Source organism: Beta vulgaris, chromosome 7 (genome assembly GCF_026745355.1).
Source record: "Beta vulgaris subsp. vulgaris cultivar EL10 chromosome 7, EL10.2, whole genome shotgun sequence".
In the NCBI taxonomy this organism is placed as follows: Eukaryota; Viridiplantae; Streptophyta; class Magnoliopsida; order Caryophyllales; family Amaranthaceae; genus Beta; species Beta vulgaris.
The window spans coordinates 44239508-44259255 of NC_079208.1; the positions used below are offsets into that span (position 1 = coordinate 44239508).

A 19748-nucleotide genomic window follows, 5' to 3' on the forward strand; every position below is an offset into this window, starting at 1 on the left:
GGTTAAAACTTTAGTACATGAACCATGAGGTCATGGGATCAAAACCTATACTATGCAATTTCTAATTTTTTTTTATTGTACATGGATTACATGAACTAAAACTCCCTAGGGAGAGCGCCACGTGGCACCGTTCCTCGTTTAAGCACGCCTTTTAATATATTAGTATAGATGTTTTGTTAGATTAGATGTCAATTTACATTTTTTTTTTTGGACAATGGGTAAAGCAAGATTAAATTATCGTAGAGGAAGGTATCCCTAATCTTGCCATCTTGGCCAGATTATGAGCTAAGAAAACTTCCTCACGTTTAACTTTTATACAAGAGAAATATTGGAAACTATTTGCTCTCTGCTTTATTTCTAGGATTATAGAAGAGATACTTTTATCAGCCTTTTCGTTTTGTTGGAGAGCTTTGACCACCTCCAAGTTGTCTGTTTTTATTATAATGTCAGAGCATTTCCATTCCATATATTTTGTTGCTTGTAGGATCGCGTAGGCTTCTGTTTGTAGAGGGGAGGTGGCAAAGATCCTGTTGGCGTAAGCTTCCCCTGATACTTGGGAGATATTCTTCCATGCTATTGCTGCTTGCCATTGACTTTTATTCTTCTTCTTTTTCCAAGCACCATCTACCACTATTACCTGGTTCGGGTTTGTTGTTTGACTTCCCTTGGACCACGAGACAGCTGAATCTTCATCGTTTTCCCTCGAAAAGCTCTTTTTTGAAAGTTGATTTTCGTTGTTCCTCCTCTGTTCGCTGTTGTTTGCTCTTCTACTATTTTCCTTCTCTAGCTCGACTATTCTTTCTGGGTTTGAAGTGGTTCCCTTGAATATAATCTCGTTCCTATGAAGCCAGATGCTCCACAAAGTTGATATGAAGCTGATGATCATTCTCTCTCCATCTTCCTTCTTTTTCCTAAAAAAATTTAGGAAATTTTTGATCCAGTCTTGGATAGGAATTTGGGTGGAGTTCGACGTCGAAATGCCCATTGTGATGAACCAAACTCTCTGAGAGATTTGGCAATCTCTCAGAATGTGTGTTGTGTTCTCATTTCTCGAGTTGCAAAGTTTGCACGTAGGGGAAATGTTGGGGATTTTCCTCTTGATTAGATTATCTGTTGTTGGAAGGGCTTTGACCATAATTTTCCAAATAAAGTGTTTCCACTTTGGGAAAATATTAGATTTCCAGAGCATTCTCCAGAACGTAGGATTTGAATCAGGATTGTTTTGGACTGATTTGAGGAACCAGTATCCTGATTTAACTGAGTAGTTACCCGATTTTGTGTGGCTCCAATCCATGCTGTCTTCAGTATCGTCCTTAGGAATGTGTAAGGCTAGGATACTTCTGGCTTTTTCTGGAGAAAAATATGTCCATATTTTATTTACTCTCCAGTTTTTTCTCTCGTCTATAAGATCAGCTACAACGGTCGGGTGATCTTCAAGATGTTGATTATGTCTGACCAGTGGTTGAAGGTCAAGCGAGGCACTCCATCTGTCTTGCTGTAGGTTAATGTTTCTACCATTTCCGATTTTTTTGTATAGCCTTTTCTTAAAAGATGTGCATGCTTTGAAGAGGCTGTTGAAGGCGTATGAAGGCTTTTTTGGTTTTTCATTGTCCATTACCAGTTATAGTGGATCTTTTTTGTATTTGGCCTTGAATATTTGGTAAACTAGCGAGTCCTTTGACTTGTGAATTCGCCATGCTTGCTTGAAGAGTAGAGCTTTGTTTGTTAACTCGATATTTCTGAAGCTTAGTCCACCTTGAGACTTGTGCTGCTCTATTATTTCCTTATTTCTCCAGTAGATTGGCGTTTTGTCAAAACTTGATGACCACCAAAACTTCAACAGTATTGAGGAGATTTTCTTTGAGATATTTTTTGGGAGGATGTAAATGGAAATTATGTGAGAGGCTAATGAAGTTAGGATTGTGTTTATGAGTATCAGTTTCCCTGCTTGAGAGAGGTTAACAAATTTCCATGAAGTTATCCTCCTACCACTTTTGTGACTAGTGAGTTGAATTGGGAGGTCAATCTACCATCCACTTCTATAGGGCAACCCAGATAATTCCCTAGTTTTGGCTTTGACGAGACTCCCAGTGGTCTTCTCATTAATCTTGTAAATCTTAAGGGGGTATTGGGACTAAAGATAACGTGAGATTTATCGAAGTTGACCATTTCTCCTGAAATATTACAGAAGTCGCTGATGATTTCTTTTAACGCCCAACAGTTTTTAGGAAGGGCTTTGAAGAAAAAGAGAGCGTCATCGGCGAATAGCAGGTGGGTTATCTTTGGAGCATTCCTAGCGATTTTCAGGCCTCCCAGGGCTTTGTTATTTTGAGCTTGTGTTAAGTTCCTGGAGAGAGTTTCCATACATAGAATGAAAATGTATGAAGACAGGGGATCACCTTGTCTAATCCCTGCCGAGGGCTTGAAGATTTTGCTTGGCTCTCCATTGATTAGAATCGAGTAGGATACCGTAGTTATACATTGCATTATCCATTGGATCCAGATTTCAGGAAATCTCATTTTCCTTAGGATAGCTTCAACGAAGTCCCATCTTATTCTGTCGTAAGCTTTGCTTGGGTCAACCTTGAGGATCCCTGCAAAGTTATTTCCTTTTTTCCTAATTTTAACCCAATTGATGATCTCATGAGAGATGAGGCAGTTGTCGGTCATTTGTCTTCCCGGAACAAAAGAGTTTTGGTATTTGTCGACCACGTCTCCTAGAATATGTTTGAGTCTATTGGCAAGGGTTTTGGCTATTATCTTATAAGAAGTGTTGCAAAGACTAATAGGCCTAAAGTCCTTGACTTCTTGTGGTCTGTCCTTCTTAGGGATTAGAGTTATGAAGGTTCTGTTTTGTTCTTTCAGAAGAAATCCTGATGAAAGAAAGCTGTTAACACTTCTAATCACATCCGGTCCTACTATTCCCCAATTTTTTTGAAAGAAGATAGGAGGCGTTCCATCAGGACCGGGGGATTTGAGAGGTTTTGAGCTGAAGCTTGCTGATTTAATCTCCTGGTTAGTGAAAGGGAGATTGAGAAAGGAGATATGATCTTCTGTTAGCGTAGGGAGATTCGAGAGGAAAGGGTCCCCAGGGGAGATGGGGTCAGGGTTGTTCAGGTTTTTGGAGAAAAGTTGTTTGAAGTTGTCCAGGAAGAGATTGTGGATGGAAATCTTATCTAATATCCATTTACCTGAGTCGTCTTTAATAGCAATCTCATTCCTTGATTTCTTCTCTTTAACACTTTTGTAGAAGAAGGAGGTGGTTTTGTCTCCTTGGTCATCCCATCTTGACTTGGCTCTTTGTTTCCAGTAAGCGAGCTTGCCATGCAGGTCCTCCACTGTTTCTTTACGTAAGATTTGGTCTTGTTCCACTTGAGATAACTTTCTTAATTGAGCTTAGTGCTTCGATAATCTGTCGTTGATGTCATTCCAGTCTATCCTGTTGGTGTTTTTGTAGTTCAGGCACCAGTTTCTTATTTCTCTGAGAGTGTTTTGGATCTTTCATTGGAGGATGTGAGCTGAAGAACCTTGAGGTTGATTGGCCCATTGTTTCTCAATGATGTGTATAACTTCAGTGTGGTTCAGGCTCCATGCATCGAGTCTATATGGTCTTTTTTTCTTATTTTTTTGAGCTTCATGCGTAAGAAGGATAATAGGGCTATGATCTGAGATGAGGATAGGGAGGTTCCATACTTCTGCTTCCGGAAAGAGGTCTCTCCATTGTGCATTACTAAAAACCTTATCAATTCTTTCATAGATAGCTTCATTTTCCTTCCTATTATTTGTCCAAGTGAAGTTTACTCCGTGGAAAGGTATATCAATTAGTAGGTTATGGAGTTTCCAACTCCTGAAGTTACTTGCTCCTCTTAGAATCGTGGAGCCTCCAAGTTTTTGATCATGATTCTCGACCTGATTGAAGTCTCCTAATAGTAACCATCGTCCTGGGTTTTTTGACATCAGATCTGTCAATTGTGACCAAATTGAGTCTCTCTCAGAGAGATAGGGCGAGCCATAAACAAACAGCATGAAATATTCATTTCCAGGCATATCGGCTGATCTACAGCAAATAAAGTTGACATTAACTAACAAGATTGAAACATCTACCCTTCTGGACCAGCAAAGGAACAAGCCTCCTTTACTGTTCTCAGAGTTAATCCCCGTACACCCTAGGAGCCCCAACCTATTGAAAACTGGCTCTAACACAGAGACTTGAGATTTAGTTTCCGAAAGAAAGATGAAATCTAAATTATAAGTACTAATAACATTAGAGAAAAACCCTAATGAATGGAGGTTACTGTTAGATAACCCCCTACAATTCCAGCACATAGCACTCATCCTTTAGATGAAGACTGTCGGTCAGCCGCACCAATCTTCTTCTTGATCTTTCTTCGTCCCATCCTGGTTGCTTTTTTCCTGGCGTTCGAACTTTCTCCTCCTGATCCTCCGTGTTATGGACTATCCTCTTCACTTAGCCCGAATTTCAGAATATCTTTTCCTTTTGTGTTTTTCTGGATTTTTATTCTTTTAGTTCCCGAGCCAGCTGTAGTTGTCTGATCCTCCTTTGGGGGAAGGTTGAGGTCAAAGGCAATCTGAGCACTTGTTCTTATCGCTGCCCTCTCGAATTTGTGAAGATGGAGGGAGAGAAAACCTGCCGCTTTCCATTCTCTCTTCCTTCTGCGTCTGATAGTTTTTGGGGGAGAGAGGTCTAGACTTGTGTCTTGCTTAGGTGAGTCTGGGGAGGTGAGAGGTAAGCTGAGGTCCATGTTTTCGATAGCAAAGTCCCACTCTTGAAGAGGGAAGTCAGAAAGGGCAGAAGTGAAAGATTTTTTAGAATTTGGAGTGTTGGGTGGGGTTTGTGGAATTGAGTAGGAGTCTGAAGATGAAGTTGGGGATGTGAGATTTCTACCAAGGGTTTTGAGTAGGTGGGAAGATTTTGGGTCTGATTTTGAGGAGTTTCCTGATATGGGGTTTGTCAAAGAGGAAGAATGGGCCTTTTTCACAATCTGTCCCAGTTCGTCCCAGTCTGAAAAAGACAGACTTGCTGACCCTTTAGCCTTTTTTTGAGGGGTTGGGCTTTGAGTTGGGTTAATCTCTTCGGGATAGTTTTGGGCCTGTGGGTGGTTTTGATCATAAATGAGAACCTCTTGGATATTGGACCCTGGGAGAGTGGGGGGATCAACAGATGACCCATCATCTTTGCTTTGTGGAGTTAACATGTCCGGCCCACTAATTCTGAGATCTTGGAAGTGGAGAGGGTTGAAATACCCAGTGGGGTTTGGGTTGGGGTCAACAGTTGGAGAATTTGGAGGATTCTTAAGGAGGATTTCATCCTCGTCAGCAGACAAGTTTCCCGACATTGGGGTAAAGAAAATGTTGTTGGTCTCCAAATAGGTTAAAGAGCCGAAAGGGATGAAATCATCATTAAAAGGGTCGGATGGAATATAGATTCGGTCATTTTCTGAGAGTTGCACGTGGTTGAAGAGGTCAGCCAAGTTGACTTCTTCATATAGAGGGAAAAAATCTAAGTTGTGGTCCTGGTGAAAGGAGCTCGAGGAGGAAGGGGAGTTTGAAGGGTGAACTTTTTTGTGGGAAGCCATTTTTGTTGTTTTTCTTATTTTTGGAAAATTTTGGGCGTGTGGAATAGATTGGGTTAGGAGGGATAGGTTTAAATAGAAGTGTGGCAGGAAGTGAGTAAGCACTGGGAGAAGAGAATTTGCAGAGGTATTTTTCCTTCTTAAGAGAGATGTCAGTAGATAAAACCCAAATACTCTCAGTTTGAAGTACAAGTTCAGATTTTTTGTGAGAATATTAGAGTAAGTTACATGAATACCCTTTGTAGTAGAGCTAAGGGTATTGTTGTAACTTGCTTTAAGAGCTGTTAAAACAGGCGAAAATCTCTTCTCACCTGGGTAGTAGGCACTTGAGTTCTTTCTTTGAATTGGCGCCTGCGAAGACTTTAATTCTCCTCTCTTGTTTTTTCTCTTCGGCTTCCACGCTATAAATGAGGTAATTACACCTTCTGCAGTGTAGGGGAGAAAAATGGGGTGGAGGTGGTTGGGAAGTAATGGCTGTTTTTGGATTCTTTTTTTCTTTTTTGTTTTGAAACGTGGCTTTGACCGGTTTGGGAAGGTTTTTAATTTTTGGAGGGAAGGGGATTGCACTTGGGGTTTGTGGGACTTGTTCCTTTTAGCTGTGCCTCGTACTGGATCTGAATGGTTTGTGACGTTGGGGACTATGATTTTTGTGTGGTGATAGGGGATGGTTTCAGTGTTGAACATGTTAACTGATCAGGATTTTTTGTTGCTTGTTGTTTCGGTTTGGGAGGATTTTCTTTTCTTGTTTTCATGGTTTTTGTCTTTCGGTGGAGGTTGGGTATCATTTCCTTCTGATTGGTTTTGGTCACCAGGGTGATTTTGGTTGTTGGGGTTAGGATCTGGGTTACCATCTGAGTCAGACGACTCACTTGAATCATTATTGGTATCATCTTCCTCGTCCTCCGGAAGTGTTTGTTCTGATAGACTGTCTCCCTCATTATCCCTATCCCATGAATAGTCCATGAGGTTTACTTCAGTAGTTCTGTTTCTTTCTACCCTCTTAAGGCCAATGAGCTTGTTTGTAAACAGTGGGACAAAGTTTTGTGATATTATTGGGAAATCTACCCCTTGTTCTATATCCTCCATTACCATTTCGAAATGACGCTGGGCTATGGCCATTGGGTCGACATCTTGGGCGTCTATGCCCAATCCTACCACACTTGGAGCAATAAACGAAAACTCCTTCATATCTAAAGTCTACCCATTCCCTTGGTCCTTCTTGCCTGTTAAGGTAGAAACCTGGGACTAGGGGATTGTTAATTGGGATCATGACTTTTGCCCTAATGTAATCTTTAAACCCTGTACTGGAAGATTCGTTATCAAAGTGAAGAACATCTCCAATTCTATTTAAAGCTCTTCTAGCTATGTTTGTTTTATTATAAAGAAGTGGAAGACCCTCGACTTTAATCCAGATGGGGACTCTTGAAAAATTATGAGCTCTGAGTGAAATATGGGGGGAACATTTAGTGAAGAGAATTAAGGCTCCTTGAAAGTTAGCTGATCCTAAACAAATGAGGTTTGCTCTATCTCTGGCATCGGTACATAAGAAGTAGAACAGCTTACCAACCTTTCTAACCTGAATTTCGTCGTGCGTTTTCCATTGAGTTGTCACCCAGTTGTTGATTTGATTTTCTGTGAAGTCTCTTAGGTCCTTCACCTTTCCCAGGACTGTGCTGTAAAGTATATAATCTTCTTGAAGGATGTCTTCTTCTTCTGTCTCGATTTGTACTCCCATTCTGCGGAGACTGCTATCTTCCCTTACTTGAGGCATAAGGAAGTTTATATTTTGTGGATAATGTGGGTTCATTTTGGGTGATAGTTTGGTTTAGGATGCGTTGTGAGTTTGAAGAGTTTGGCTCCCTTTTTTAGAGAGAGAGGCTCTCTTTTCCTAGAGAGAGATTATTTTCGATGATGTCAATTTACATTGCAGCCTCGTATATATGCTTTAGTCCTTGAGTTCAGTGAAATGAAATTCTTCTTATATATTATCCAAAAAAAAAAAAATTTAATGATGAAAGAATTAAGTAAAGGGTGTATTCAGTATTCACATAAACCTTTTTTTACGGGAGTAGTCACATAAACTTGAACCTCATTTTATCATATATTTAGACCTAATCAACTCTAACTAATAAATAATTAAGGATGTCTTGGCTTAGTGGTTAAGACTTAAGATTGAGGTGCTGTGAACGTTAGGTCACAAGTTCGAATCCCCCTCCCCTTATTTGTACTTTATATTGCCTTCGTGACTCATATGGATAAAAAAAAACTCTAACTAGTAAATATACCTAAGCAACCAAATAACTTACTTTTGAGAAGCGAAAATAATGCCCTTCAGTCTTATCCTCTTCCTTTGTTAAATAAAAGCACGTACAATTTTAAGAATTTACTTTGACCGCAAGTATCATTTCTTAGAATACTCAAAAATTAGTTATATTCAGTTATACTCATCTTAGAAAAACTTTCACAATATTAATGTCATATCATGCCTTTTACCTATATGTAGTAAGATATATTAATGGCTATAATTTTATTATAGTATTCTAAATTTTTACTTGTATGTAGTTAGAGAATAATAATGGTCATAAATTTTTTACCCCACATAAAAAAAATAAAGTAGCATTACTTTGTATTTAAATGATTAAGATAAGAAAAACGTCCAATCAAATCTAGATACGCATGGAAGTGGGGGAAGGTTTAGGAAAGATTCCATCCCAAAGCAGGTAAACAACCTTTAATAGAGTCCGGATTCTCTAGAATTTAATGAAACTCTACAAGGTAGAGTTGTATCTGAACCATACATTTTAAAACAAGGGCTCATGTTAGTATGAGGGGAAAATTAGGGGGTGGATTTTGATGAGAAAAAATAGGGAGGATTTTGAAAAGATGATATATGAGCCATTGGTTTTTTATTCAATGGTTGATATTGTTCAACTCTATCTTGTAGAGTTATTTTACAACTCGAGAGGATCCAAACACCCTTTAATAAGAGTTAATTTAGGATAAAATGAGAAATAAATTTCGCACAAGTTTTAGCTGAATGTACAATTTTTTGAACTAAACTAGTTATTAGGCCCGGGCTATGCTATGGGTAAGAAAAAATTTCATTTATTAATTATTAATATAATACTTTATGATAATAACACTAAATACAACTTAGCCTATTGGTTAGCACTTTAGTATATGTACTTGAGGTCTCAGGATCAAACCCTATACTATGCAATTTCTTAATTTTTTTATTATACATGAATTACATGAACTAAAACTCCCTAGGGAGAGCGCCACGTGGCACACTGTCTTGTTTTCGCACGCCTTTTAATATATTTGTATAGATAGATAGATGAGGAACTCTTGTAAATTCTATGTGTTACAACCAAATCCTTTTCTATCAATCAAAATATTTTAAAAAGTTATTTTAGTTTTTCATTAATCTCCAAAACTCCCCTATTTTACGGGGTTGTCAGATAGTTGTATTACTATGTGGCACAACGGATGCATGAAAAATCTTTTCTTTTTATCTTGTGCATTTTTTTTTTAGCAAAATATGCAATCTTTTTTTTCAAAAAGAAAGTAATTTTAGTTATTCAAAAGCTAAAATATAGATAATTAGTTCATAAAATATGCACTATCTATTTGAATATAGTAGTATGTTAATAAGGAGTCTAGTTTAGTTAGTTCCTATCTGCAAAGTTGTCTTAGGCATTGAAGCCCTATGATTCTAAACAGTTTGTTGCTGATTATTCTTTGTTTAGCTTCATTCAGAAACATGTTGCTTTTCATGTTCTTGTTTATGTTAATGTTTGATTATTACAGGGTTAGAAAACATATGACTTAATTAAATGACCATTTCTTGATGTGGTTCTCCATGAGTTAGGCTCACATGTTTGCTTGGTGATGCAGTAAAATACACTATGTTTTATTGTGGGGGAATGGCTCGAAACCGCAGCTTTCGCCTTGACAGGGTTGTTTCATTTCATGCTGTTATGGTTCGCTTTAAGAAATATTTGAGTTCACGTTTCCATATGAAGGATTTGGCCATATTGAAATTTTCTTAGGCATTGAGGTTATTTTTTTGTCACAACGCAAATATGCGTTGGAAGTGTTAACTGAAGCAGAAGTATTGGATTGTCAACCCATTGACACGCCTATGGAGTAGAATCATCGTCTCACTTCTGCCGAAGGGTCTCCATTTGCGCATGTTGACAAATATAGGTGCCTAGTTGGACGCCTAGTCTATCTGTCTGTTACTCGCGCATCCTGAAGTGAGTTATGTTGTGCATACTCTATCTCAATTTCTTGTTGCAACACAGTATTTTCATTGGGATGCTGCTTTTCGTATTTTACGTTATCTAAAAGAAAGTCCAGGTCAGGGTATTGTGTTGCACCCTTTAGGTAATATGCAACTATTAGCTCAAAAATTATATGTCAATATGTCATTCTCATCCTTTTATTTTAAGAAACTTTTTATTGGATCTATTATGCTCGCAAGTAATAGAAGTAATAAGGATTTACTCATACCTCTTGACGTAGTAGTAACAAAAATCTACTAAGATAAAAGTTTGAACCAGCTCGGCGAGAGGAGCCACGATTATATAAAGATGTCCTTGCCCTATCTGTGTAAGGTATGCTCCACCGCTTCTAATAAGCTGTATAAATATTTCAAGAAATTTGACACAAATTTCAGCATACTTCCTCTATATTTTTTTAGTTGACTCATATATTAAGTTTTTGTGATATGTACAAATTCTAATTTACTATTTTAGTAACATATATGGAAGAAAAAAAATAATACTATGAGTATTTGTGTCAATGTATATTTTGAAATTATCAACTTTTTATAATTTTTGCTTATTGCTGATTAGAGATAGTAAGGTTTAAAGTATAACATTAGCAATTGTGCATATAGAAATAGGTCCACTAACCAAAAACCCGGAAAGTAACATATCACATAAAGCATGGTAAAAACTGTTAGTAATTATTATGACCTGATTCTTTTGAACCATGAGAAGCTGAACTGAAAGAAAGTTGAACATAAGAGAACGTCTTAATTGAATGATGAGAAGTTAAACTGAACTGAAAATAAGTCCAAAAGAACCGGGCCTATATATAATTAAATTCTAGAGATAAATAAGTGACCGATATAGTACTTGACTGCTGAATGTGCTGATAATTAAGATAGGTTAGCATCAAGGGCTTGATGCATGAATGACTTGATGCACGAACAGTCGAATACAGGAGTAGGGATGATAATGGGGCAGGTCTGGGTCGGGTCCACCTGGACCCATATCAAACCCGTTTATTTTTCACATACCCAGACCCGCCCCAGATCCGTTGGGTCTAGATTTTTCAGACCCAGACCCAGATCCGCTGGGTCTAGCGGGTCCATGGGTCCTTATTGGGTCCTAAATGGGTCCTTCTTAGTTTTAAGTTTTCATCACATTTTTGAATATATGTAATTAAAAATTTCGCCCTAATATATATAAGTTCTTGTATCCATGGTTAAAACATTCTCTAAATAAAATTTTAAGAATTAACTCAAAAAATATTAAAATGTTACAACTTATAAAGTTACATGTCTTAGTGGAGTTACAACACTAACGAGTTCACAAAATCACAACTCATAAAATTTTAGAGTTTAGGTAAAAAAAAAAATTCTAATATGTAAATGGGTCCGTGGGGCGGGTCTGGGTCTAGCATATGTGGACCCGGACCGAGACCGACTCATACTCTTCGGGACCCAGACCCGACCCGGACCCATTGGGTCCAAAATTTCTGGACCCAGACCCTTATAAATGGGTTGAGTCCTAACGGGTCTGGGTCGGATCCAGGACCCATTGCCATGCCTATACAGGAGTACTGGTCTCATGAAAAGTAAATAAGGAAGGAAAAAAAAGGCTTGTAACAGTAAAATCTATCATGTTCTTTACCAGATTAATCCAATTTGCGAACGAGAAGAGTCTTGCAACACCCAAGGCAAAGACATAAAGGCCAGTAAATGGCTCAACCATCTGCAACATTATAATCAATAGCCAGAAAATTAAATGAGAAAAATCAATTATAATTTGTTGCCACCAATAAGGAAATTATCCGATGCTGCTAGAGTGCTAGTACAGGTTACTCCATAAAAACAAAAATGATAGTAATATACCAGGATTAGGTTGTAAGATATTTTGGAGTAATTTATGTGGAAAGTCAACTCCCTTCCTTGTAAAACAATTCAAAATAAGTTTTGGTAATTATAGAGGTTGTTTGGTAATCGGCGGTTGGTTTTTGGCTGGTTTAGTTGGTTTGTTTGATTGGTTGGAAGCATTGACTATATGTATTTACTTTTTAAGTTGGCTATTTGATCCAGCTGTTTGCAAAAGTGTTTGTCAAAATTAATAGTGACTGTTGGCTATTTATTAGAGAGTTTGTGGGCCAACAAGCCAAGAGCCAATCCAAAAAATTATTCCAGATAACTTTTCATTTTGGCTTAAAAGCCAGCTTTTTAGCCAACTAATTAAAAAGCCAATAACCCAAAAAAAAAAGAAAGGGGGGTGAGGTGCTAGCAGCAATAATGTGTTAGTGCTTTGAGAGGCATGGTTATTTTAGGGTGGCAGGAAGATGGGGTGGTTTTACATGTTGTAACTTGTAACAGGTCATTAGCATGTTGGGATCATTTTTGTAAGATTAATAGTTAGGAAAGCTGAATTATAATCAAAAGTCGAGATTGAAAATGACTGAACGCCAATAGTTTGGATTGTTCTTGTCAATTTTTCATTTTATAATTGCAACATTTGACTTTCGCACTTATCAATATAATACTTTGACCATCAATACTTCTAATATATAATTAATAAATATTGTGAAAATTAAAAGAAAAATGCATGTTCACACGTCCCTTTCCATTTCCTTATTTGTTCATATTCCATTTTTATTTGAGAGGCATATTATATCAATATTAATCTATACAAATATATTAAAAGGCGTGCGAAAGAACGTTTATGTGCCACGTGGCACTCTCCTCAAATTTCTAATGCAAATGCTTTATGTTCATGTGTACTCCTTACTTTTAAAAAAATGTGTAAATGCAAGGTATCGAACACATGACCTTTGAAATGAAAAGTAAGAGTGTAGCCATCAATACACTATGACTTTGTTGTTTAATGTTTCAAATAAAATATAAATGAAGTATTGTAATAATTTTAGTTAACTAAAAAGACTTAACAAATATATATTCTCTCTCCATTTTTTTTATTGTTACGTTGTTGTATGCACAACAATTTATACAATGTCACTTTCAAGCTTTTTGGAGTGTACTTTTTGATTCATTTAATATAAATTAATGAGAAAGGTGAAAAAATAATATTTTTGGGTGGAACAAAGAAGAACAGATATAAAAGTATTACTTTATGATGGGCCAATTTAGTACCCAAATAAGAAAAATATAGCAATCAAAAAGAAACAACCATTTAAGGAAAATGTAGTAATTAAAAAAAACGAGGGGAGTACATCTTTAACACTCTTATTACGTTCTTGTGGTTGGAGTCGCCCCTCTTTCTTCACCAAAAAAATAACACACTCTTATTACGTAACTTACAAGAAAATATTGTTTTAAGTATTGTTTTTAAACTCAAAACTTTCAAAAAAAATTTACATATCACGTTGTGATGTAAATTTCTCAATTTCTTAATGGACAAAAAATAAGAAAAGTAGCAAAATAAATTATGAAATAAAAAAAAAATAATAATATATAGTTGTTTATTGAAAATGACCCGAGGCATCGCTCGGGCAAAAAAACTAGTTAATATGTTAAAAGGCGTTTCTAAATAAGGAACTGTGCTACATGACACTATTTGTTAAATTATTTTACTTTATGTACTAGCTACTTCACATACAATAAGAAATTAAAAGGTACATGATACAAGATTTGATCCCATGATAAAAATAAGGTGAACTGAATATATCCTTAAATATTGAACCTAGGAATATTTTGCGTTATAATTCAAATTTAAGATACTATGGAGGCTTTGGTTAGAGGTTTTCAGGAAAGAGTAAGAAAACCAATTGAGCCGATTCCCTTAATTGTTGTTTGTTTCGTCAAGTCAATTATTCCCTCAATCATATCTTTACCCCAAACTCTTCTATATTCATTCCCCATCCGAACTCAGGGTTTACTTACCCTTTCCTTGAAACAAAATCATTATTATTATTATTATTTTTTTATTTTTTTTTTGGCCAACCAAACATGTTTTTAAATGGAGGGTTTGGCTTTTCATTTACTTTATTTCTCTTTTTTAAACCCTTTTTCTTTCCCCTTGATGAATTAAACGTCTCCTAATTAATAAAAACTATAATTAACTGGCATAACTCATACTTAAAAATTAATTTCAAGTTTTAACAAAGGGAGTGTTAATACCTTAGCATTTTGTATTAAACGAAGTTGAGGAAGGACGGAAACGGCTTCAATTGTTAAACTATACACAAAGAAAAATTTCCTGATAAATTGAAAATGGTTCCTGAAAAAGTTGATTTGCCATGCAGGGTGGCCGACGATTGCAACAATGGCACAGGGCACCAACTGTCAACAATCAAACATAACAAGTCACTGTTAATGGTATTGTCTATATTTCAAGCTCAACAAATTTTGTCAAAAACAAAAAAAAAAAAGCTCAACAAATTACACCTTCATAACTAAAATTGTAAAAAGAAAAATGTTCTATCGATCTCAGCCCTACATTTAAGCTAAAATCTATCAAAAGTGTAAGAATCTATATTTAAAATCCAAGACAAACAAATATCATGTTGCACATGTACTCTCTCCTCCTCCACACAATTAAATGACAAATTAAATCATAAAAATGTGTGTTTCAAAACTCAAAAACATGACTTCTCATTTGTTATGTTAATTCACTAACAAACTACAGTACATTGCTCATGTTGGTTTTTGTGCGAATAAAACATTTAAAGACATATATTTCTGTTTTTGAAGACTTCAAATACACGTCATTAAATAATTCTGGCGTATAGCCTGGAACAAAAACTAGTTTTTATTTATACTTCAATGTATCTCAAACACTTAATTATCAATATTTTGGGTCAATAATGTGTTTGGAGATTGATTGTGAAGATTTAAATGTTAATTCAATTTCAGACAATATGAGTAATAAGTGCTCTGATAATAACTAGAGTTCTCTAATGCAATTTCTGATCCTTTTGTTTTTGACAAATGTGTAATTTCTTTGACAGAAAAAAGCATCAAATTCTTAATTTTTTTTGGTATTTTAGTGAAAAGTTGTACATTATCTAATCCTAAGTTATTACATTGTCCCAACTCATCATGTAGTATGTCTTGTATAGGACCCTTTTACAATAAAATTTTGGTAAACCACTTCATTTTATAATTCAAAGGGATCACTTTTAATTAATAAGTCACCTTGTAGCGTAAAGAGGTCACTTATAGTCTTTTAACAACAAATTATTTTATCTTACATAAATGTTTTTTTTTCCATAACTATCTTAATTATATTCCTTTTTGCGAGAAACTACCTTATTTACAAAATTTTGTACAAACTACCTTTATTACATTATTGTTTGTAGACTACTATCTAAAAACTATTTTTCGACATTTGACTGTAGTTTTTCGGTCAATAAAACCCATGTACAATTCATTTGACTTGTTATTTTCCTTATTTTATTCCCTCTTCTATATTATTCCCTCTTTTATTTTGTACAAAATCCATGTGCATGTCCTTAGAAGGATAGAGAATTTTAGTTTAGAAAAGGGAGGGAAAGATAGGAGCAGAAATAAAGTAAGGAAAATAACAAGCTAAGTCACGTGATCTGCACATGAGTTTACCCACGGGAAACCGAGTCCGGATCCTCTAGAATTTTAGTGAAACTCTACAAGGTAGAATTGTATCTGAACCATACATTTAGAAATCAAGGGCTCATGGTGGAAGGGAAAGACTTAGGGGTGGATTTTTTTTTTTGACAGGGTCTTAGGGGTGGATTTTGATGAGACAAATAAGAGAAAATTTTGAAAAGAGAATATATGAGCTATTGATTTTTTTATTCAATGGTTGATATTGCTCAAACTTTACCTTGTAGAGTTATTTACAACTTTAGAGGATCCAAACACCGGGAAAACTACAGTCAAACTTCAGAAAAAAAGTTTCAGGTAGCGGCAACAAAAAATAATTTAACAAAGATAGTTTTGTACAAAATTTTGAAAATAGGATAGTTTATCGCAAAAAAGAGTAAAGTAATTATGGACAAAAAATCCTAACATAAATTATAATAAAACGACATTATATGAGATTACATACTCGTCATAACTAGAGTAACATGTTACAAAAGCTTCTTTAGCATAGAACTAGCCTTTTGTGCACGCGATGCGTGCGATGATATTTTTAGGCCTAATATTAAATAGTAAACAAACTGAAAATGCAAGTTAGTATTTAAGTTCACTTCCAAACTAGTTTTATAGAAAAAAAAACCCTAGCCTCCCCTTCTCTCTTTTTCTCTCTAAAGCCCTAGCCTCTCCTACTCCTTCTTCATCAGTTAGGGGCTGCCATGGATGATTTCATCCATGGTAAGCCCCCTTTTCCCTTTTATTTTCAGTTTTTAATTTATTTTCTTGTTTTGTTGAATAAATTAGTATCACTTTATGAGATTTCTTCAAACCCTATTATGGGGTTTTTAGTCTCTGTTGTGGAGATCTCCTTCTCCCCTATGGGAGTTGTGAGTGTGGTTGTTTTGTTTTTAAGTATGAGAAATTGTTCTTATTGGTTGACTTCCATTTTATGAATAAGATTCTTCCATGTTCTTTTTATATTGTTATTCGTTTTTGTGATTTTGAATAGTTTTTTGTTTCTTAAGTCTTATATGCGTATGTTCTTTTATATGCGTATGTTCTTTACTAAATATCGTCATGTTCTTTTTTTTTTGGTTTTATTCCTTTTTGTAATTTATAATAGTTTTTGATATGGATTTCAGTAATTTCTCTATGATCCCAAAATTGTAACCGAAAAGTATAATACAATTTCATTTTTTTTCCTTGTTTAACTTCTGAATTCCGATTTCACAAATTGATATTTAGCGTTCACACTTTGATTTTCAATTATATTTGAAATGAAATTTTAAGTTTTTCATACACAATCTGATTTAGCATGAAATGGTCATTTTTAATTTTTCTCCTTTTCTAAATTTTAACACTTTGAGTTTCAAATATAGGTGAAATAAAATTTTAAAATTTTCATACACAATCTGATTTCGCATGAAATGGTTTTCGCAAATTAATGTAAATTTTTTTTTTCTGAAAATGGATTTTTGCAAAAGTTATTCCCAAAAAGGTTTGATATTTGTTTTGTTTTTCAAAATTTATTTTTGAACATGGATATTTTTGCTAAAGTTTTGGGCAAAATTTTTATATTGGAATTTTTAAAAAAGAACTTAAATTTTAACTTTTTCATCAGTGTCATAATTGAATCAAATTTCATACACATCTTGTTTTCTGATTTATATGAAACTGAATCAAATTTAAGTCTAATTATATAAAATCCCTTTCCAACTAATTGTTATTATCTCCATTTTTTCAACTACATAACACTCAACTAATGTGAAATAACTTTGAAGATCAAAAGAATTATGTACCTGTTTGAAAGTTCGCAAATTGCCGATGGACGAATGTGTGATATCACTGTCAAAATATTATGTTTTTCTCAGATTTGTATTTATAGGTAATTTTTGTGAGTATGTAATTGTGAATGGTTATTGAGAACATTTGTAAGTGAATTTTGTGAATGTTTTTGTATGTATTGACGTCCTAGTATATTAGTTTTAGTTTGTAAGTTAATTTTTAGTTTTTGTAAAGTTTCCTGATCATTTGAGTGATTTGCATGATTTTTACAATGTGATTTTCTCAATTCTATGAGTGATTTGTAAAGTTTCCTCATATAAGTTATTTCTGAGTGATTGTTGAAAATTAATTTCTGGTGGCTTTGTTTGACCCCTATTTTGGTCTTGAGATTCCTTTTGTAATTTAGAAAAGGAAAGGGGGAAAAATAGTCAGTTTAAAAGAGGACATCGTTGCTCCCCCTTTCCTTATGTAATAGAGATATAAATTGACAATTTCCATTTTCTCCAATCCCCATCAACGATCACTTATTTAGAAGTTATTCGTTGAGGAAGCTTTTTCAAGACCTTCAGAGGCTTTATTATGTTCACATCAAATCATTCTTCTAGGAGAATTAAGCATACATAATTCTCACTAAATTTAATAAGTTTAAATAAGTTAATATTAATATATATGAAAAATTGATAATAGTATAAAAAAATTATAGAAAAAGCTAAATGTAGTCCTAAGGGCTGCATATAAGAAGATAAAAATGGAAAAAACAAACATTAATTAATCATTTATTACATAGATTAGTGCAAAAATTTTCAACTAATTTTCACTTTAAGCAATGTATTTATATCTTATATGCAATCCTAAAGGCTGCATATAACAAAACCCTAAAATTATAAGTGCTATGTTTTCTTTCCCTTCCATCCCAATTACAATAAATTTCTATATCATGCACGTGAAAACAACCCATCCTAATTTTAGATAAATGAAGTATTAATATTATTTCAATCCCTAATTCGATCTCTATGTCTTGATATGATATCTATACTAATATATTAAGAGGCGTGCCTAAACTAGAAACGGTGCCATATGTTGCTTTCCCTAAAGGAGTTTTATTTCATGTAATCCACAACAATAAAAAAAATTAGAAATTGCATAGGGTAAGATTTGATCCCGAAACCTCAAGAACATACATTAAAGTCTTAACCACTAGACCAAATAATATATAGTGTTATCATTTTAAATTATAATATTAATTAATGAAAATTTTCCTTATCCGGAGCGGAGTGTGGGGTGATACTTATAAATAGTACTCCTACATGTCAATGCCTCAATGGCAATGAAAATGAAAAAGAATTAACTGAGAAGAGCGAAAGTAAAATTACATGGAAGTGTGAAAAAAATCAAAAGATTTGCTTACCACATAATACCAAGGCATGTTGTCAAGAGGTTTCATGTAGGTGCTCTTTAACTTGAACCGTATCATATAGATGACCCATAGAGTAGATCCAAGGGTCAGAGAATCAAGTACAATATGTATATCTCGTATCAGTGTAAAATGACATATAATTCTTATGATTAAGAATATTACTGTAAGTTCCTGAGTCTTCAATGACAGACCTGTGAAGAGTAAACACCAACACCAACGTCTATGTTTATATATTGCTGTATATAATTGATCAAGTTAAAAATGCAAAACTATTGTTACAAATATTGCATCTTTTGTGAAAGGATAATTTTACAATTGACTATAATAACTTGTGTGATCTAAACCATTTATTTTTAATCTAAAATCTATGCTATCAATTGAAAAGAAATTCCGTGAAAGAGGAAGAAAAAAGGAGTACCAGAACAAGTTTTGGTGACGGTCAGCTTGTAGATTAAGATTAAGAGGCCAGCGGAATGAGCAACTTGAGTAGCAACAAAGAAGTGAGAGTGCTTCTTGACAAAAGCTCTCAACAACACCAGCAACACAAGTGTTGCAACCACGCCCATGGTTACTTTCGCCCTCACCGATCGACTCCGAACCCATCGCCCTACGCGCTTCACCGGCGTTGGAGCTGCCCTTTTGTCCCCCATAATGCTCGGTTGTTTACTAGTATTTTTTTTCCCAAGGGGAACTAGCTAGTTATCAGAGAATAGAAAGAGGGAGAGACAAATGGTTAGTTATTTCGGTTGGCTAAGCCAAGGAAAAGACTTCGGAAGAGTACTTACGGCCCGTTTGGTAATTGGTCATAAATGGTGGTAATGGGAATGAATTTGTGTGTAAATTTGTGAAAAATATCATTGTCCATTACCATGGTAATGCTAATTTATCCTAAAGTGTCCACTTTCCTTCTTGAATTTTCATTCCCATCCAATACCACCTTGTAGGGTGGTAATGAGTGGTAATGAAAATTGCTTTCCCTTGGAGACAAAAACACAAGTTTAAGGGTGAGATTGCTTGTCCATGGAGAAAAAATGCCTCCCCATGGAGATTTTAAGGGTGCTTCCCTAATAAAATTACACTTAAAATTCATTCCAATTACCGCAATTTATTAACGACTACC

General features: G+C 35.0%; 2 protein-coding genes across 2 annotated transcripts; both read right to left on the minus strand.

Moving 5' to 3' along the window:
• Positions 1 to 229: 229 nt before the first annotated feature.
• LOC125491990 (uncharacterized) lies at positions 230 to 1615 on the minus strand. Its single transcript, XM_048634071.1, has one exon. It carries the CDS (start codon positions 1613 to 1615, stop codon positions 230 to 232), a length of 1386 nt encoding a protein of 461 aa, XP_048490028.1.
• An 8484-nt stretch (positions 1616 to 10099) lies between these two features.
• On the minus strand, positions 10100 to 19406 carry LOC104908801 (ER lumen protein-retaining receptor). Its single transcript, XM_010697954.4, has 5 exons — positions 19047 to 19406; positions 18620 to 18819; positions 13990 to 14151; positions 11519 to 11599; positions 10100 to 10237 (listed from the first exon to the last, which is right to left on the minus strand). The coding sequence occupies exons 1-5, from the start codon at positions 19276 to 19278 to the stop codon at positions 10100 to 10102; spliced, it is 813 nt and encodes a 270-aa protein (XP_010696256.2). The 5' UTR covers positions 19279 to 19406.
• Between the last annotated feature and the right edge of the window lie 342 nt (positions 19407 to 19748).

Coding starts and splice junctions, on each gene's coding strand:
- LOC125491990 (XM_048634071.1), bottom strand. CDS start 1,615: ATGGACAATGAAAAACCAAAAAAGCCTTCATACGCCTTCAACAGCCTC.
- LOC104908801 (XM_010697954.4), bottom strand. CDS start 19,278: ATGGGGGACAAAAGGGCAGCTCCAACGCCGGTGAAGCGCGTAGGGCGA. Junction 14,152..18,619: donor ACATGCCTTGGTATTATGTG/GTAAGCAAATCT, acceptor GATTGTTGACAG/TTGGTGCCCTGTGCCATTGT. Junction 10,238..11,518: donor TCGCAAATTGGATTAATCTG/GTAAAGAACATG, acceptor ATATTTATACAG/CTTATTAGAAGCGGTGGAGC.